General features: G+C 41.1%; 1 protein-coding gene across 1 annotated transcript in view; it reads left to right on the top strand.

The window, feature by feature from the left end:
• Positions 1–7,931, top strand: part of LOC110456009 (sterile alpha and TIR motif-containing protein 1-like) — a 39,680-nt gene extending 31,749 nt beyond the window's left edge. Inside the window, exon 8 of the mRNA XM_021506519.1 lies at positions 5,017–7,931. Coding sequence (XP_021362194.1) covers positions 5,017–5,470 — 454 coding nt within the window. The 3' untranslated portion in view covers positions 5,471–7,931. The remainder of the gene's footprint in view (positions 1–5,016) is intronic.
• Positions 7,932–17,065: the final 9,134 nt, after the last annotated feature.

The following is a 17,065-nucleotide window of genomic DNA, read 5'->3' on the forward strand; positions in this document are numbered from 1 at the left end:
CAAAGGAGTCAGTGTGCTAAAATTTCTTCATTTTCCTTGTTTAGAATCAGAGGTGCTAGTTTCAAATACTTTTTAGTCTGAAATCTGTATGCTAGATATTGAATAAGGTGGTTTTATTGTTTTTTGTCACTTTGAATAATATTTCTGTTCATGTTAAAAACAAAATCAACTCTCTGTATAAATATATCAGGTGACCGTAAAGGCCCATGGGCCTCTTGTTATGTTTATACTTCCAATATTTCATTATTGTGTTGACGTTTCTAATCAAATTTTATTGTTACTTAATCAAATATTTGTTATGTTTACAAACTTGTTATTGTGATATGATTTTTGTTTACAATGTGATGTTGTCAGTATCAGCATCATTGTGATGTCATCAACATGTCATCTGTGACATTAACAGAAGTCAAATTTTAATGTGAACAAACCATGAAATCTAATGTCATCAAGATTAAGATATTAAAATTAATATGCCATCAGACATTGTGCTGTTATCAAAATGTACATCATGCATGTATTTTGTAACCTCCTGTTCAAAAGATCTTTTTCTATTATAATTATCTATGTATACCGCAAAAACTAGTCCCATTTACAACTTATACAAATTAGGAAAACTTTAATGACTGAGGAAACTGCATAATAATTTGTCCAGCATTCAGAAACCTTTGTCAATAAATCTTTATGATCAGCTAATACAGTGTGGATAGTTTGTTTTTTTATAAAAACAAATCTGATGGATAGATGTCAACACAAACTCCTTGTCTGATTCCTAGTTTGGATATGGTGAAGCCAAGACAATGTTGCTTACATCAGACATGAAAAGGTAGTGGGTCACCTGCTCAACCAAGTGGGTTTCTCCGGGTACTCCGGTTTCCTCCAAAATTAAGACCCCATCCACTAACATCCTGGCTACAAGAGTGGTTAATATTAAGTTGTAACAAATTAATTCATAGTTGTTGTAAAATATTTAAGTTTATATAGCTTAAACTGTGGAGATTTTTTTTAAAGATTTACCTCAATTTCTCCTATTGAGCCCTGCATTTCTGCCCCCAGGAAGGGGGGAGGGGGCAGTAACACCTTCCATTTGTACAAAATTGAGTCCCATTTGCTCAAATCCCTCCAATCATACTGAGGGAGAAGGGTTATGAACACTTATAATTATATTCCCCCCTTGGGGCCCCACCCCACTGCCCCAAGGGGTTGCACTTTCTGTTTATACAAAATTGAGTCGCCTTTGCCTCATAGCCCTCCAATGGTAATGAAGGAACAGGTTTTCAAACTTGTGTTACTTTGTTTCCCCTAAAGGGACCATGCTCTCGTGTTTGGTTAAAATACCTCCAATTGTACTGAACCATGGGCCTTGCTAGGGGGAGGGCACACCCTCTATTGTTACAAAATTTAGTCCATTCTGCCCAAAGTTTAGTGGGTCAAGTAACATAAGTCACATTAGTGAGGGTTTCAGTTAATAATTTGTCCAAATACACATGTATCAAAATGCCAATGAGCACCAGTACAGAAGAAGTTTTGACTGAAATGCCTATAAATAAACATTGTTGTAAACACGCCTGAATGACGTCACGCAGCAACACATGTGATGTCACCACACCTTCCTTGGTTTTGCTCAAAGGTGCAGGCAGTTTCGCCACATTCAAACAATTCACTTATTTTCAAGTACATGTACTGTAAGTGTTTAAATGTAACGTGTTGTATATTTATGTTACACAAGTCGCACTGATACGAACAGCTCCAAATGTGTGTGTGTAACAATGATTAACATTGAAATAAATGGCTTTTCTTAATTGTGATAGTTAATTTTCAGTTACTTGAAGAAACTGATTAATGCTGTTTGAGTAAGATGGCCGGGACCGGCTGAGATGATGTCAATTTATATGCATCGCAATTAAGGCTCAGTCCATAACAAATATAAACTTCCAAATCAGTGGTGAAATTTTTTTTTTCATCGGGGGCAGATGACAGACTTTTGGATAATTTGTCACATACATGTAGCATCTCCGATCGTCTTGTACGTCAACGGGAAACATTTCTGACAAATTCAAACAATTTTTTGGGCTTGAAAACTTATTGAACAGAGACTGCCCCAGGTGTTGTAAATGAACTTACTTTTTCATGTGAAAATCAGTCTTTGGTAACTGTCAGTCTCCTGACGTATTCATCAGCGATTGTACAGCGTCACACGTACTTGTACCTTCAGGCTGACAACAAATTCTTATCAAATATGTATCTAGCAAATTTCTAGATGGTATTTTAATTAAAGTGTTGTAAGATGGCTGAATGTTAGAAGCAAACAACATTTTTGAAATATACTGGTTGATTGTTTTCTAAGTACATATTGCATGAAAATGAAAAATGAATTATCAAATCTTTCCGAGTGTCATTTCCATAAGCATTGGGTCGTCAGTATACATGGTATGTACCAAAGTACACTTGCAGAAAAACAATTTACTTGCATTGACGGCTCAGTCAAACATAAAACTGTAATTAGCGTCATATCGCATTTTCGTCACAGGGTGGCGAATTTGGGTGCATGGCGAATTTGCCTGCACTAACATTACAGTATGTTTTCTCCATACACCATATTCCAGGAATAGCTCTCAACTTGATAGAGAAATACAGTACATAGAGAAATAGAGAAATACAATACATAGAGAAATACAGTACATAGAGAAATATAGAGAAATACAGTACATAGAGAAATACAGTACATAGAGAAATATAGAGAAATACATTACATAGAGAAATACAATACATAGAGAAATACAGTACATAGAGAAATAGAGAAATACAATACATAGAGAAATACAGTACATAGAGAAATACAGTATACAGTACATAGAGAAATACAGTACATAGAGAAATATAGAGAAATTCAGTACATAGAGAAATACAGTACATAGAGAAATACAGTGGAGAAATACAGTACATAGAGAAATACAGTACATAGAGAAATACAGTAGAGAAATACAGTACATAGAGAAATACAGTACATAGAGAAATACAGTAGAGAAATACAGTACATAGAGAAATACAGTACATAGAGAAATATAGAGAAATACAGTACATAGAGAAATATAGAGAAATAATACATAGAGAAATACAGTACATAGAGAAATATAGAGAAATACAGTACATAGAGAAATATAGAGAAATACAGTACATAGAGAAATATAGAGAAATACAGTACATAGAGAAATATAGAGAAATACAATACATAGAGAAATACAGTACATAGAGAAATATAGAGAAATACAGTACATAGAGAAATATAGAGAAATACAGTACATAGAGAAATATAGAGAAATACAATACATAGAGAAATACAGTACATAGAGAAATATAGAGAAATACAGTACATAGAGAAATATAGAGAAATACAGTACATTGAGAAATAGAGTACAAATGTTGTTTCTTCTCCTTTCATTTCCATGTTTTTAAACGTTTATTTACAGTAATGCATCAGAAGGATTTTAAGAAGGTCAGATTGGCATGGGATGGGTATATTTAGCTCACCTGGCCTGAAACTGAGCTAATGGTGCGGCATCCGGCCGGCCGGTCGGCATCAACTTTTCACTTTGAATTACTTCTTCTGAATAACCAAGAGGCCTAGGGTGATGCTATTTGGCCAGTAGCATGCTGGGATGATGGGCTACCAAATTTGTTCAAATGAGTGGCCTTGGCTAATTTTCAAGGTTACAGGCATCAAATATGTTAAAATCTTTAAACAGCTTTTCCTGAATAACCAAAAGGCCTAGGATGATGATATTTGGCCAATAACATGCTGGTATGAAGGGCCACCAAGTTTGTTCAAATAAATGACCTTATATTCAATGTCACAGGGGTCAAATTATCTGGGGAAAAAAACTTTCAAACAACTTCTTCTGAATAACCAAAAGGCCCAGAGTGATGATATTTGGCCAGTAACATTCTGGGATGATGGGCTATCAAGTTTTGTTCAAATGAAAGACCTTGACTTATATTTAAGACACAGGGTTCAAATATGTTTAAAACTTTTAAATTACTTCTTCTTGCTAAACTAGTGGCCTAGGGTATTGATATTGGGCTATATCGTCCTGGGATGAAGGGCTACCAAGTTTGTTTAAATGAATGACCTTGACTTAAATTCAAGGTCACAGAGGTCAATTATCTATAAAAACTTTCAAACAACTTCTTCGGAATACACTTAAAAGTCCAGGGTGATGATATTTGGTCGGTAACATCCTTGGATGTTGGGCTTATAAATTTGTTCAAATGAAAGACAATATTGAAGGTCACATGGGTCAAATAGGTTTAAAACCTTTCATTGACTTATTCTGAATTGCCAAAATGCCCAGATTATAGTTTGCCAGTAACATGCTGGAATAAAGGAGTTCTAAGTTTGTTCAAGTGAATGACCTTGACTTATATTCAAGCTTACAAGGATCATATATGTTGAAAACCTTTAAACCACTTTTCTGAATAACCTAAATGTCCAGGGTGATGATATATGGCCAGAAGCAAGCTGAGATGAAGGGCTACCAATTTTGTTCAAATGAATGACCTTCACCCATATTCAAGGACACAGGGATCCAATATGTTGAAATCTTTAAACGTCTCATTCTGAATAACCAAAAGGTCCAGGGTGATGATATTTGACTAGAAGCATTCTTGAATGAAGGGATATAAAGTTTGTTCAACATAATGCCCTTGTTTCACTTTCAAGGTCACAGGGGTCAAAAGTGTTTAAATCTTTCAACAGATTCTTTCTAATGACTTTGAGTTAAAACACTGATATTTTGCCTGTAGCTTTATTTTAGTCCACTAAGGTTACAAGTGTGGGATTAATACCATGTGAACGATGCAGGTCCATTGGGCCTCTTGTTTATTCCATCCTGTGGTACTCCTGTTTTATCATGTAAAAAAAAATGAAAAATGAATATGTTATCCTTTTATTTTATTTTGTGTTCAAATTAAAAATAAAAAGTAAATATTTATTCATGTGTTGTATTTTCTTCATTTAAGGTGGGTCCATGACTACCAGGACGCATGTGTTGACAAGGTTGAAAAGTTCCTCTCAGGGGAGATGACTCCACTACAGAAGTTTCCTGTTGGAGCCCCTCAGGGGGGTCTAAAGGTGACATCACCAGAAAAACCATTTCGCAGCCCTGGGGAGAAGTCATTTCATAGTACTGGGGAGAAACCATTTCTTAGTCTGGGGGAGAAACAGTTTCACAGCCCTGCTGAGAAATCATTTCAAAGTCCAGGGGAGAAGTCATTTCACAGTCCAGGGGAGAAGTCATTTCACAGTCCAGGGGAGAAGTCATTTCACAGTCCAGGGGAGAAGTCATTTCACAGTCCAGCGGAGAAGTCATTTCAAATATCTGAAGGAGAGAAGTTGAATCCTGATGAAGCAGAGAAATTATCACAGCTGAAAAACAATAACAACACGAGTGATAGCATTCCATTACCATCGTGAACTATGAAGATTGGGTACAGCAAATTCTTCATGATGTCATGTGTCAGTACAAAGTGTGATATAATGTGAAGCATGACATTAACAGGAACACATATTTTCTGTGGAATTGAAGAACTTTTTGTATAAAGTTTGAAAGCCTGTCAATATATATAGAAGTTACTTGTGCTATATATACACCAAATTTCTCATGACATTGCAAAAATAGTTAAATACACCTCTTCAGCAACATGGGATTGTGATATTAACTGTTACATGATATTAAGACACATGACATTATGAGGAGTCTGCTGTATTTGTAGTTTTTATTAATTGATTTAGAGATAATTGGACATTATTGAATTTTACCTGAAGCATTATAATGTGAAATATATAGATGAAACATCAATTTTTCACTCCATTGGTAATTCACAAAATTAAAACATTGCATAAAAAATCAAAATTCAAATTTGTGAAATTTGATACCCACAGTGTTTAGATATGTACAGGTTTCTCAGAGTGTTAAAGTGTAATGTAATCTATAGCTGTTGATTCTGGTATCCTTAGAAACTATACAGCCTGTATCCCTGTCACCTGTATCAATAGATACTGTACAGCCTGTATCTCTGGCACCTGCAGTATCCATATATACCATACAGCCTGTATCCCTGTCACCTGTATCAATAGATACTGTACAGCCTGTATCCCTGTCACCAGTATCCATAGATACCATACCGCCTGTATCCCTGTCACCTGTATCCATAGATACTGTACAGCCTGTATCCCTGTCACCTGTATCCATAGATACTGTACAGCCTGTATCCCTGTCACCAGTATCCATATGTACCATACAGCCTGTATCCCTGTCACCTGTATCAATAGATACTGTACAGCCTGTACCCCTGTCACCTGTATCCATAGATACCGTACAGCCTGTATCCCTGTCACCAGTAGCAGATCACTGACCTCTAAGGTCATCTTACAGAAAATGTTGTTGTTTACATATAAAACCAGAGAATGTCTAAACCTCATAAGAAACTTTAACACTGTCAATTATTTCTGATAACCTACATGTTCATATTTAAGTCACAGATCCTGTTCACTAGATTTAGGGAATATTTATGTTATAATCTTTTGTTGAATTTTCACAGTGTATGATGTTATATTTTAATTGCATTAATCTATTGATATTAACCTGTACATAGATGAACAAAGATACCAACAAAATAATTTTGTCAGAAAACCTGAATGTAAATATGAAATGTTTATTGTATTTACGAGCTCATGGATGCTACAACTAATGGTTTGATATTGTATTATATGAGCTAATACTGTATCATCTGGCTGTGGTATTGTATAATATGAGCTAATACTGTGGTATCACAAAGGTCTTTACTTTGAGAACATTCTCAATTACCAAAATCAGAAATAGGTTTTGATAAAATACAGTTATCTTATAACAGTGAATGAGTTCAGTAAAAACTGAATAGACCGGAGTGTTAAAGTTTGAGGACATTTTAACTGTAAAGGGAGAGTTGATAATATGTTAATATTACGTACTGTTTAATTTTCTATACAAGGAATAGGGGTGTGTTAGTCACCTCCCTGTCAGCATTGGAGCTACCTCCCTGTCAGCATTGGAGCTACCTCCCTGTCAGCATTGGAGTTACCTCCCTGTCAGTGGTGTAGTCACCTCTCTGTCAGTGGTGTAGTCACCTCTCTGTCAGTGGTGGAGTCACCTCCCTGTCAGTGGTGTAGTTACCTCCTTGTCAGTGGTGTAGTCACCTCCCTGTCAGTGGCGTAGTCACCTCTCTGTCAGTGGTGTAGTCCCCTCCCTGTCAGTGGTGTAGTCACCTCTCTGTCAGTGGTGTAGTCGCCTCCCTGTCAGTGGTGTAGTCACTTCCCTTTCAGTGGTGTAGTCACTTCCCTGTCAGTGGTGTAGTCGCCTCCCTGTCAGTGGGGTAGTCACCTCCCTGTCAGTGGCGTAGTCACCTCTCTGTCAGTGGTGTAGTCTCCTCCCTGTCAGCATTGGAGTTACCTCCCTGTCAGTGGTGTAGTCACCCCCCTGTCAGTGGTGTAGTCACCTCCCTGTCAGCGGTGTAGTTACCTCCCTGTCAGTGGTGTAGTCACCCCCCTGTCAGTGGTGTAGTCACCTCCCTGTCAGAGGTGTAGTCACCTCTCTGTCAGTGGTGTATTCACCTCCCTGTCAGTGGTGTAGTCATCTCCCCGTCAGTGGTGTAGTCACCTCCCTGTCAGTGGTGTATTCACCTCTCTGTCAGTGGTGTAGTTACCTTCCTGTCAGTGGTGTAGTCACCTCTCTGTCAGTGGCGTAGTCACCTCCCTGTCAGTGGTGTAGTCCCCTCCCTGTCAGCATTGGAGTTACCTCCCTGTCAGTGGTGTAGTTACCTCCCTGTCAGTGGGGTAGTCACCTCCCTGTCAGTGGCGTAGTCACCTCCCTGTCAGTGGTGTAGTCATCTCCCTGTCAGTGGTGTAGTCACCTCCCTTTCAGGGGTGGAGTCACCTCCCTGTCAGTGGTGTAGTTACCTTCCTGTCAGTGGTGTAGTCACTTCACTGTCAGTGGTGTAGTCACCTCTCTGTCAGTGGCGTAGTCACCTCCCTGTCAGTGGTGTAGTCCCCTCCCTGTCAGCATTGGAGTTACCTCCCTGTCAGTGGTGTAGTCACCCCCCTGTCAGTGGTGTAGTCACCTCCCTGTCAGGGGTGTAGTCACCTCTCTGTCAGTGGTGTAGTTGCCTCCCTGTCAGTGGTGTAGGCACCTCCCTGTCAGTGGTGTAGTTGCCTCCCTGTCAGTGGTGTAGGCACCTCCCTGTCAGTGGTGTAGTCACCTCTCTGTAAGTGGTGTAGTCACCTCCCTGTCAGCATTGGAGTTCCCTCCCTGTCAGTGGTGTAGTTACCTCCTTGTCAGTGGTGTAGTCACCTCCCTGTCAGTGGTTTGGTCACCTCCCTGTCAGTGGTGTAGTCACCTTTCTGTCAGTGGTGTAGTCACCTCCCTGTCAGCGGTGTAGTCACCTCTCTGTCAGTGGTGTAGTTATTCCCTGTCAGGGGGGTTGTCACCTCTCTGTCAGTGGTGTAGTCCCCTCCCTGTCAGTGGTGTAGTCACCTCTCTGTAAGTGGTGTAGTCACCTCCCTGTCAGCATTGGAGCTACCTCCCTGTCAGCATTGGAGCTACCTCCCTGTCAGCATTGGAGCTACCTCCCTGTCAGTGGTGTAGTCACCTCTCTGTCAGTGGTGTAGTTATTCCCTGTCAGTGGTGTTGTCACCTCTCTGTCAGTGGTGTAGTCACCTCCCTGTCAGTGGTGTAGTCACCTCTCTGTCAGTGGTGTAGTCACCTCTCTGTCAGTGGTGTAGTCACCTCTGTCAGTGGTGTAGTCACCTCTCTGTCAGTGGTGTAGTCACCTCCCTGTCAGTGGTGTAGTCATCTCCCTGTCAGTGGTGTAGTCACCTCCCTGTCAGTGGTGTAGTTACCTCCCTGTCAGCATTGGAGTTACCTCCCTGTCAGCATTGGAGTTACCTCCCTTTCAGTGGTGTAGTCACTTCCCTGTCAGTGGTGTAGTCACCTCCCTGTCAGTGGTGTAGTCACTTCCCTTTCAGTGGTGTAGTCACTTCCCTGTCAGTGGTGTAGTCGCCTCCCTGTCAGTGGTGTAGTCACTTCCCTGTCAGTGGTGTAGTCACTTCCCTGTCAGTGGTGTAGTCACCTCCCTGTCAGATTTGGAGTTTTTACATAAGTGTTAAAGTTGATATAACTTTTCACAAGATTAACTGGACAAATTGTTCTCTTCTTTTAGGACTTAAATAAAATGAGGGTGATTTCTTTCGGCTTTTAAGTCAAGTAAACTTTTAAATGAAAAAATGGCATTAGTAAATAAGATCATATTTTTAGTACTAGTATGATATAATTAAATCATTTAGCAAACTAAGAAGTCACTCTTTTTCCAAGCTTTCGGGCTTAGCCCTTCGTCAGGGATTAAATGTCACCAGACCTCTGTCACATCCATCTTGACACACAGGATGAGTAACTATGACGTTGATATTGATGATTTCATAACACTGTTACCATGACGTCAACACAACACAATTAGTATTGCGTTCCCTATAGGAACATATGTTTATAGACAATAAATCATTTAAACTTAGCTCTTCTTGCCCAAACTTCTCAGATTGTAGTTTTGTTTATTGACTGTATATGTTTATTGTAAGTGCCATTAATAAATGCTTACTTTTTATGTTTAAGTGGAAACTTCAAATGGAGTTACCTTAGGGAACACATGCCGTCAGGTGTATTCCAATACAATACACTGTCTGTGTACTTAACTATTACAATGTATAACATCCAGAATCTGTTTTTTTCATTGTCTGCTGAGTGGATTAGATAGTTAGGGTCGTAACAAATTTTGGTATGGTTTCTGTATATTTTCTGAACAGTTTCTGTTGGAGTTGTGATGTACAATTTCGTAAATACAAACCAAAAAATTCTGGAAAACTCTCACAATTTCCATCAGTATTCTTTTGGGAAGTGCCTTCTTTTTAGTGATCTTCTAGTGTCAATTTAGAACAAAATAAGTTTGTTCATGGGTGATTGACTATTGATGTAAAATCATTTAGACAAGATTATGACTTATATAATATCTGGTATATCAAAGGACTTATACAAATGTGATTTAACAACATAATAACAATAATTTTAACTATGTATATGTCAATGTCCATATGTTTTTGTCATAATGTAACATGACCTTTTAACTGTGGCATCACAATGTCATAGGGTTTTATTGAGGCCTTACAATGTCATAGAGTTTAATTGTGGCCTCACAATGTCATAGGGTTCAATTGTGGTCTCACAATGCCATTAGATAACCAGATAACAGTTCAGTGTATTGGTGTGTTATAAATTCTTGCAGATGGGATTTAAAGATCTTTGATTTGTGTCAATTTCATGTGAAATGAACAATTATTAATGTTTACATAAATGTTTGTATATTGTACATTTATATATATAAAAAATGGTATAAGTGAACTCAGGTACAGTGTTTAAAGAGGAAACATTGTTATACTGCCACCATTCTATAATAAAACTAGAAAATGTCTGTAAGACATGAATGCCCCCCATCACCATGTGAAATCAGTTTCAGTGTTTGATGTTTGACGGTACTGGAAGCGACGGGACACATTTTATGGCGGGGCATAAACATGTCATTGTTAACATTTTTGGTTATATTATGGAGGAAAACACATACAGTGTAAAGAAATGGAAAATCTTACCTTGAAAACAATATTTGTGATTAGCAACGTGCCAAATTAAACAAGGGGCATTATATTTTACTGTGTTTAGTGAAGGACATTGTAGTGAAGAATTACCGTGTTTAATGTCGTCGTCCTGAGTCAGGAGCTAACAGTAGACAATTTCAAAATCTTCAAAGCATGATGGGAATGTGTATTCCAAAATGAATGGTGGCCATGTTGTGATGTTGTTTACATGGTAAACAAATGGCATCATTATGTTTGTTTGTGACGTCAGTGTACCCATATTGATACCGCACCCAATACTGAAGACAACGTCTTTAATACACCGTCATGTAGTAATCCATGTCAGTTAATCACTTCATTAACAATTTGCATAATTACCCATCATTTCAATCATGTGAAATCTGAGGAAGTAGAATTATATTAATAATTTCACACTTTGTGATTTTAATGAAAAAAGGTTGTAAAAAAGAGAACAAAAATCTGGAATAAGTTAGAGTGATCAATCATTAAAAATCAAACATAGTGGAGATACTGTGTAGACAGTGGTGGGGACCCGACTGTCGGGGATACCGTGTAGACAGTGGTGGGGACCCGACTGTCAGAGATACCGTGTAGACAGTGGTGGGGACTTGACTGTCAGGGATACCGTGTAGACAGTGGTGGGGACCCGACTGTCGGGGATACCGTGTAGACAGTGGGGGGGACCTGACTGTCGGGGATGCCATGTAGACAGTGGTAGGGCCCTGATTGTCGGGATACCGTGTAGAGAGGGGTAGGGACCCGACTGTCGCGGATACCGTGTAGGAAGAGGGAGGGGCCTGACTGTCGGGGATACCATGTAGACAGTGGTAGGGACCTGACTGTCGGGATACCGTGTAGAGAGTGGTAGGGACCCGACTGTCGGGGATACCGTGTAGATAGTGGTAGGGACCTGACTGTCGGGGATACCTTGTAGACAGTGGTGGGGACCCGACTATCAGAGATACCGTGTAGACAGTGGTAGGGCCCTGACTGTCGGGATACCGTGTAGAGAGTGGTGGGGACCTGACTGTCAGGGATCCAGTGTAGACAGTGGTAGGGACCGGACTGTCAGGGATACCCTGTAGATAGTGGTAGGGACCTGACTGCCGGGGAGACCCTGTAGACAGAGGGGGGGACCTGACTGTCAGGGATACCATGTAGACAGTGGTGGGGACCTGACTGTCGAGATACCGTGAAGACAATGGTGGGGACCTGACTGTCGGGGTACCTTGTAGACAGTGGTGGGGATCTGACTGTCAGGGAGACCGTGTAGACAGTGGTGGGGACCTGACTGTCGGGGAGACCGTGTAGACAGTGGTGGGGACCTGACTGTCGGGATACCGTGTAGAGAGTGGTAGGGACCCGACTGTCGGGGATACCATGTAGACAGTGGTAGGGACCTGACTGTCGGGGATACCATGTAGATAGGGGTGGGGACCTGACTGTCAGGGATACCATGTAGACAGAGGTGGGGGCCTGACTGTCGAGATACCGTGAAGACAATGGTGGGGACCTGACTGTCGGGGTACCTCGTAGACAGTGGTGGGGATCTGACTGTCAGGGAGACCGTGTAGACAGTGGTGGGGACCTGACTGTCGGGGATGCCGAGTCGACAGTGGTGGGGACCTGACTGTCGGGGATACAGTGTAGACAGTGGTGGGGACCTGACTGTCTGGGATACCGTGTAGACATAGGTGGGGACCTGACTTGTCGGGGATACCATGTAGACAGTGGTAGGGACCCGACTGTCGGGGATACCGTGTAGATAGTGGTACGGACCTGACTGTCGGGGATACCATGTAGATAGTGGTGGGGACCTGACTGTCAGGGATACCATGTAGACAGAGGTGGGGGCCTGACTGTCGAGATACCGTGAAGACAATGGTGGGGACCTGACTGTCGGGGTGCCTTGTAGACAGTGGTGGGGATCTGACTGTCAGGGAGACCGTGTAGACAGTAGTGGGGACCTGACTGTCTGGGATACCGTGTAGACATAGGTGGGGACCTGACTTGTCGGGGATACCATGTAGACAGTGGTAGGGAACTGACTGTCGGGATACCGTGTAGAGAGTGGTAGGGACCCGACTGTCGGGGATACCGGGGAGATAGTGGTAGGGACCTGACTGTCGGGGATACCGTGTAGACAGAGGTGGGGACCTGACTGTCTGGGATACCGTGTAGACATAGGTGGGGACCTGACTTGTCGGGGATACCATGTAGACAGTGGTAGGGACCTGGCTGTCGGGGATACCGTGTAGACAGTGGTGGGGGCCTGACTGTCAGGGATACCGTGTAGACAGTTGTGGGGACCTGAATGTCGGGGATACCGTGTAGACAGTGGTGGGGACCTGCCCGTCGGGGATACCTTGTAGACAGTGGTGGGGACCTGACTGTCAGGGATACAGTGTAGACAGTGGTAGGGACCTGACTGTCAGGGATACCGTGTAGACAGTAGTGGGGACCTGACTGTCTGGGATACCGTGTAGACAGTTGTGGGGACCTGAATGTCGGGGATACCGTGTAGACAGTGGTGGGGACATGACTGTCAGGGATACCGTGTAGACAGTGGGGGGGACCTGACTGTCAGGGATACCGTGTAGATAGGGGTAGGGACCTGATTGTCGGGGATACCGTGGAGACAGTGGTAGGGACCTGACTGTCGGGGGTACCGTGTAGACAGTGGTGGGGACCTGACTGTCGGGGATGCCGAGTCGACAGTGGTGGGGACCTGACTGTCGGGGATGCCGAGTCGACAGTGGTGGGGACCTGACTGTCGGGGATGCCGAGTCGACAGTGGTGGGGACCTGACTGTCGGGGATACCATGTAGACAGTGGTGGGGACCTGACTGTCAGGGAGACCGTGTAGACAGTGGTGGGGACCTGACTGTCGGGGATGCCGAGTCGACAGTGGTGGGGACCTGACTGTCGGGGATGCCGAGTCGACAGTGGTGGGGACCTGACTGTCGGGGATGCCGAGTCGACAGTGGTGGGGACCTGACTGTCGGGGATACAGTGTAGACAGTGGTGGGGACCTGACTGTCTGGGATACCGTGTAGACATAGGTGGGGACCTGACTGTCAGGGATACCATGTAGACAGTGGTGGGGCTAGATTTGTTCCTGAAAGTTTAAGTCTTTAACTGTGAAATACTTAATGAGTGATCATACATTTGATGTATATTATGCATTTTATTTTAATGTTTCATATTTAATGGGTTTTTTCATGCATGCAAATTCAAATCACTGTTCTAATCTAGTAACTGACACTGTTTAGTTAGTATTATAAAGTGTGAGCTGTCAGTTCATATGTTTGTGAAAAGTTGAACCCCCCTATAGCTACCCCCCATTGTTTAAGAGTGAAAATACAGAGTGACTTCCCGGCAAATTAAAACCAAAAGAATATTTATATTTTCATAAAAAAAAAGTGAAGGAGGATTTTTGAATTAAAAAGAAAAAACATTACTACAGGTACAATGACGGAATGTGAAACAAAATATCAACAGCAAACAAAAGGTAAAATTACATCAAACCTCAGATAGGGCATAAAGCAATGGTATTTAAAACTTAAATCTCACCTGACCTAACCATTGATAGTCTCTTCATCTGAAGGGCAAGTGATCCGGAGCTTATGCTGTGGTGCAGTGTCCATCGTCAGTCTGTCCATCAACTTAGATTGCCACTAGTCCTGAATGGCTAAGTGGATTTTAATAAATTTTGCCTGGAGTATCTTCATCTGTAGGGGATTCAATTTTGAATAAACGGAGGGTGTGGCCCCCATTGGGGCAGAGGGGCGTTGCCCAGTAGGGGAAATTGAGGTAAATCTTTAAAACTATTCTCCTTCTGTTCAAATGTAGGGATTTTAACAAAAAAATCCCTAGAAAATCCTTGGGCAGGTAATTCAACTTTATATTATTGGAGGGTGTGGCTCCCCTGGACGAGGGTGGGACATATTAGAGAGAACATAAGCGAAAATGTTTAAAATTCTTCTCCTTCTTTATGAATGGAGGGATTAGAACCAAATTTGGTGTAGAGCATCCGTAGACAAAAGGGGCTCAATTTTATATAATTGGAAGGAATTGCCTCCCTGAGGGCTAAGGACCAGGGCAAAAAAGGGGTAATTTGGCTATATTGCTTTAAGTGACTTCTTCTCTGGAACAAAGTGATGGATATCAACCATATTTGGTTTAGAGCATTCTTTGGTTTTTGAAGATTCAAAATTGTACAAGTTGAAGGGCTGACCCGACGGTCTGAGGGCTGGGGCCAAAAAGAATTTATCAAAATTCCCACTTCATGACCATGTAAACAATTAGCATTAGCATCATGATATAATAATTGACAATGTGGTCTGGCCCTAGGGACTTAATTGTTTGGCCATAACTTTGAAACAGTTGATATTTCCATCCCATAATATATATACCATTGCTTGGCATCAAGAGATGAACACATTCGTCATACTCCCATAAGTGTTGACTCCCGAGTCTGGCCCCACCCCTAGGGACTAAATTGTTTGGCCATATCTTTGAAATGGTTTAGATCCCTACCTCATAACCATATATATGTTTGATAGCCATAAAGAGATAAATGCAGTCATGATATTATGATTGACTGATAGGTTGGACCCCATCCCTTGGAACTTAATTCCTGTGCCATAACCTTTAAACGGTTCAGATCCCCACCCCATGACCATATTTACCATTGCTGGGTATCAAAAGACGACCACAATCATGATGTCCATATTGACTCTTGGGTCTTGTCCCACCCCTATGGTTGATATCCCCACCCCATAACTATATATACTGTTGCTTGGCATCGAAAGATGAACAAAATTATGATATTAGGATTGATCTTCAGGTCTGGTCCCACCCCTAGGGACTTAAATTTTGGACCATAACTTGGAAACAGTTGAGATCCCCAACCCATAGCCATATATACCATTGCTGGGCATCAAGAGAAGAACACAGTCATGATAATAGAACTAACTCTTGTATCTTGCCCCACCCCTAGCCCTCATGACTTAATTTCAGTGCCATGACTCTGGACTCTGAAATGGTTGAAATCCTGAACTAATAGCCATATATACCATTGCTGGGCATAAAGATCCAGGTGAGCTATACAGGCCCTCTAGGCCTCTTGTTTGTTTTACACACTGATAGATAAGTGACAATACAACATGGCACAAAAGTGTATTCAAACCAAAGAGTAATTAATGACAAAAGCATGTTAATAAGGGGAGGTATTTTGTTGGGAATTGTAGAAAATCCTGGTTGTATATGAATATAATCATATTTGAATGATTGTAGTAATTTTTATAATAGAAAAAATAAAGACTTTTTGTGTCATTTTTTGTCTCAGCTTTATTAATACATTATAATTTACACTTCAAACACAATGTCAGAAAGCTGTACTAGAGTATATGACATTAAATAACCTCACTCACAACTTCTCACAAGGAAATTCAAGTTGAAAAATGACTCGTGAAGACAACTCTCAATCATCGATTGCAAATAATTTTTGCATTTGTTGTTCAAAGATGCTTGACACCAAACATTGATTTTATAAAAATGACTTACTGACAGTCCAACAACCACAAGGAAACGGATCCTGCATACTTGTATTTATTCTTTCAAATACGTTTGCTAAATGACATAAATTTTGTCATTCAGGATATTCCGTTCACACTCAATATTCTTACATGTTGCACTATTGTCACTCAATAAGCACGCGAATGTACATTTTTAACTGCACATTTAAATATCAACAATTTGGTAACAATGTCATCTTCTGAGAGAGAGAAGACATGGTGCATGATTTCCATAACATTTATACCTGCCATTACTTCTGTGTGACAATCACAATGTTATAGCATTAGTTCTGTGTGACAATTACAGGGTGTTATAGCATTATCTCTGTGTGACAATTATAGGGTGTTATAACATTACTTCTGTGTCACAATCACAGGGTGTTATAGCATAAGTTCTGTGTCACAATTACAGGGTGTTATAGCATTACCTCTGTGTGACAATTATAGGGTGTTATAGCATTACTTCTGTGTCACAATTACAGGGTGTTATAGCATTACTTCTGTGTGACAATTACAGGGTGTTATATCATTACTTCTGTGTGACAATTACCGGGTGTTATATCATTAGTTCTGTGTCACAATCACAGGGTGTTATAGCATAAGTTCTGTGTCACAATCACAGGGTGTTATAGCATTACTTCTGTGTGACAATCACAGGGTGTTATTACATTACTTCTGTGTGACAATTACAGGGTGTTATAACATTACTTCTGTGTGATAATTACAGGGTGTTATAGCATTACTTCTGTGTCACAAT

Source organism: Mizuhopecten yessoensis, unplaced genomic scaffold, assembly GCF_002113885.1.
Source record: "Mizuhopecten yessoensis strain PY_sf001 unplaced genomic scaffold, ASM211388v2 scaffold8463, whole genome shotgun sequence".
In the NCBI taxonomy this organism is placed as follows: domain Eukaryota; kingdom Metazoa; phylum Mollusca; class Bivalvia; order Pectinida; family Pectinidae; genus Mizuhopecten; species Mizuhopecten yessoensis.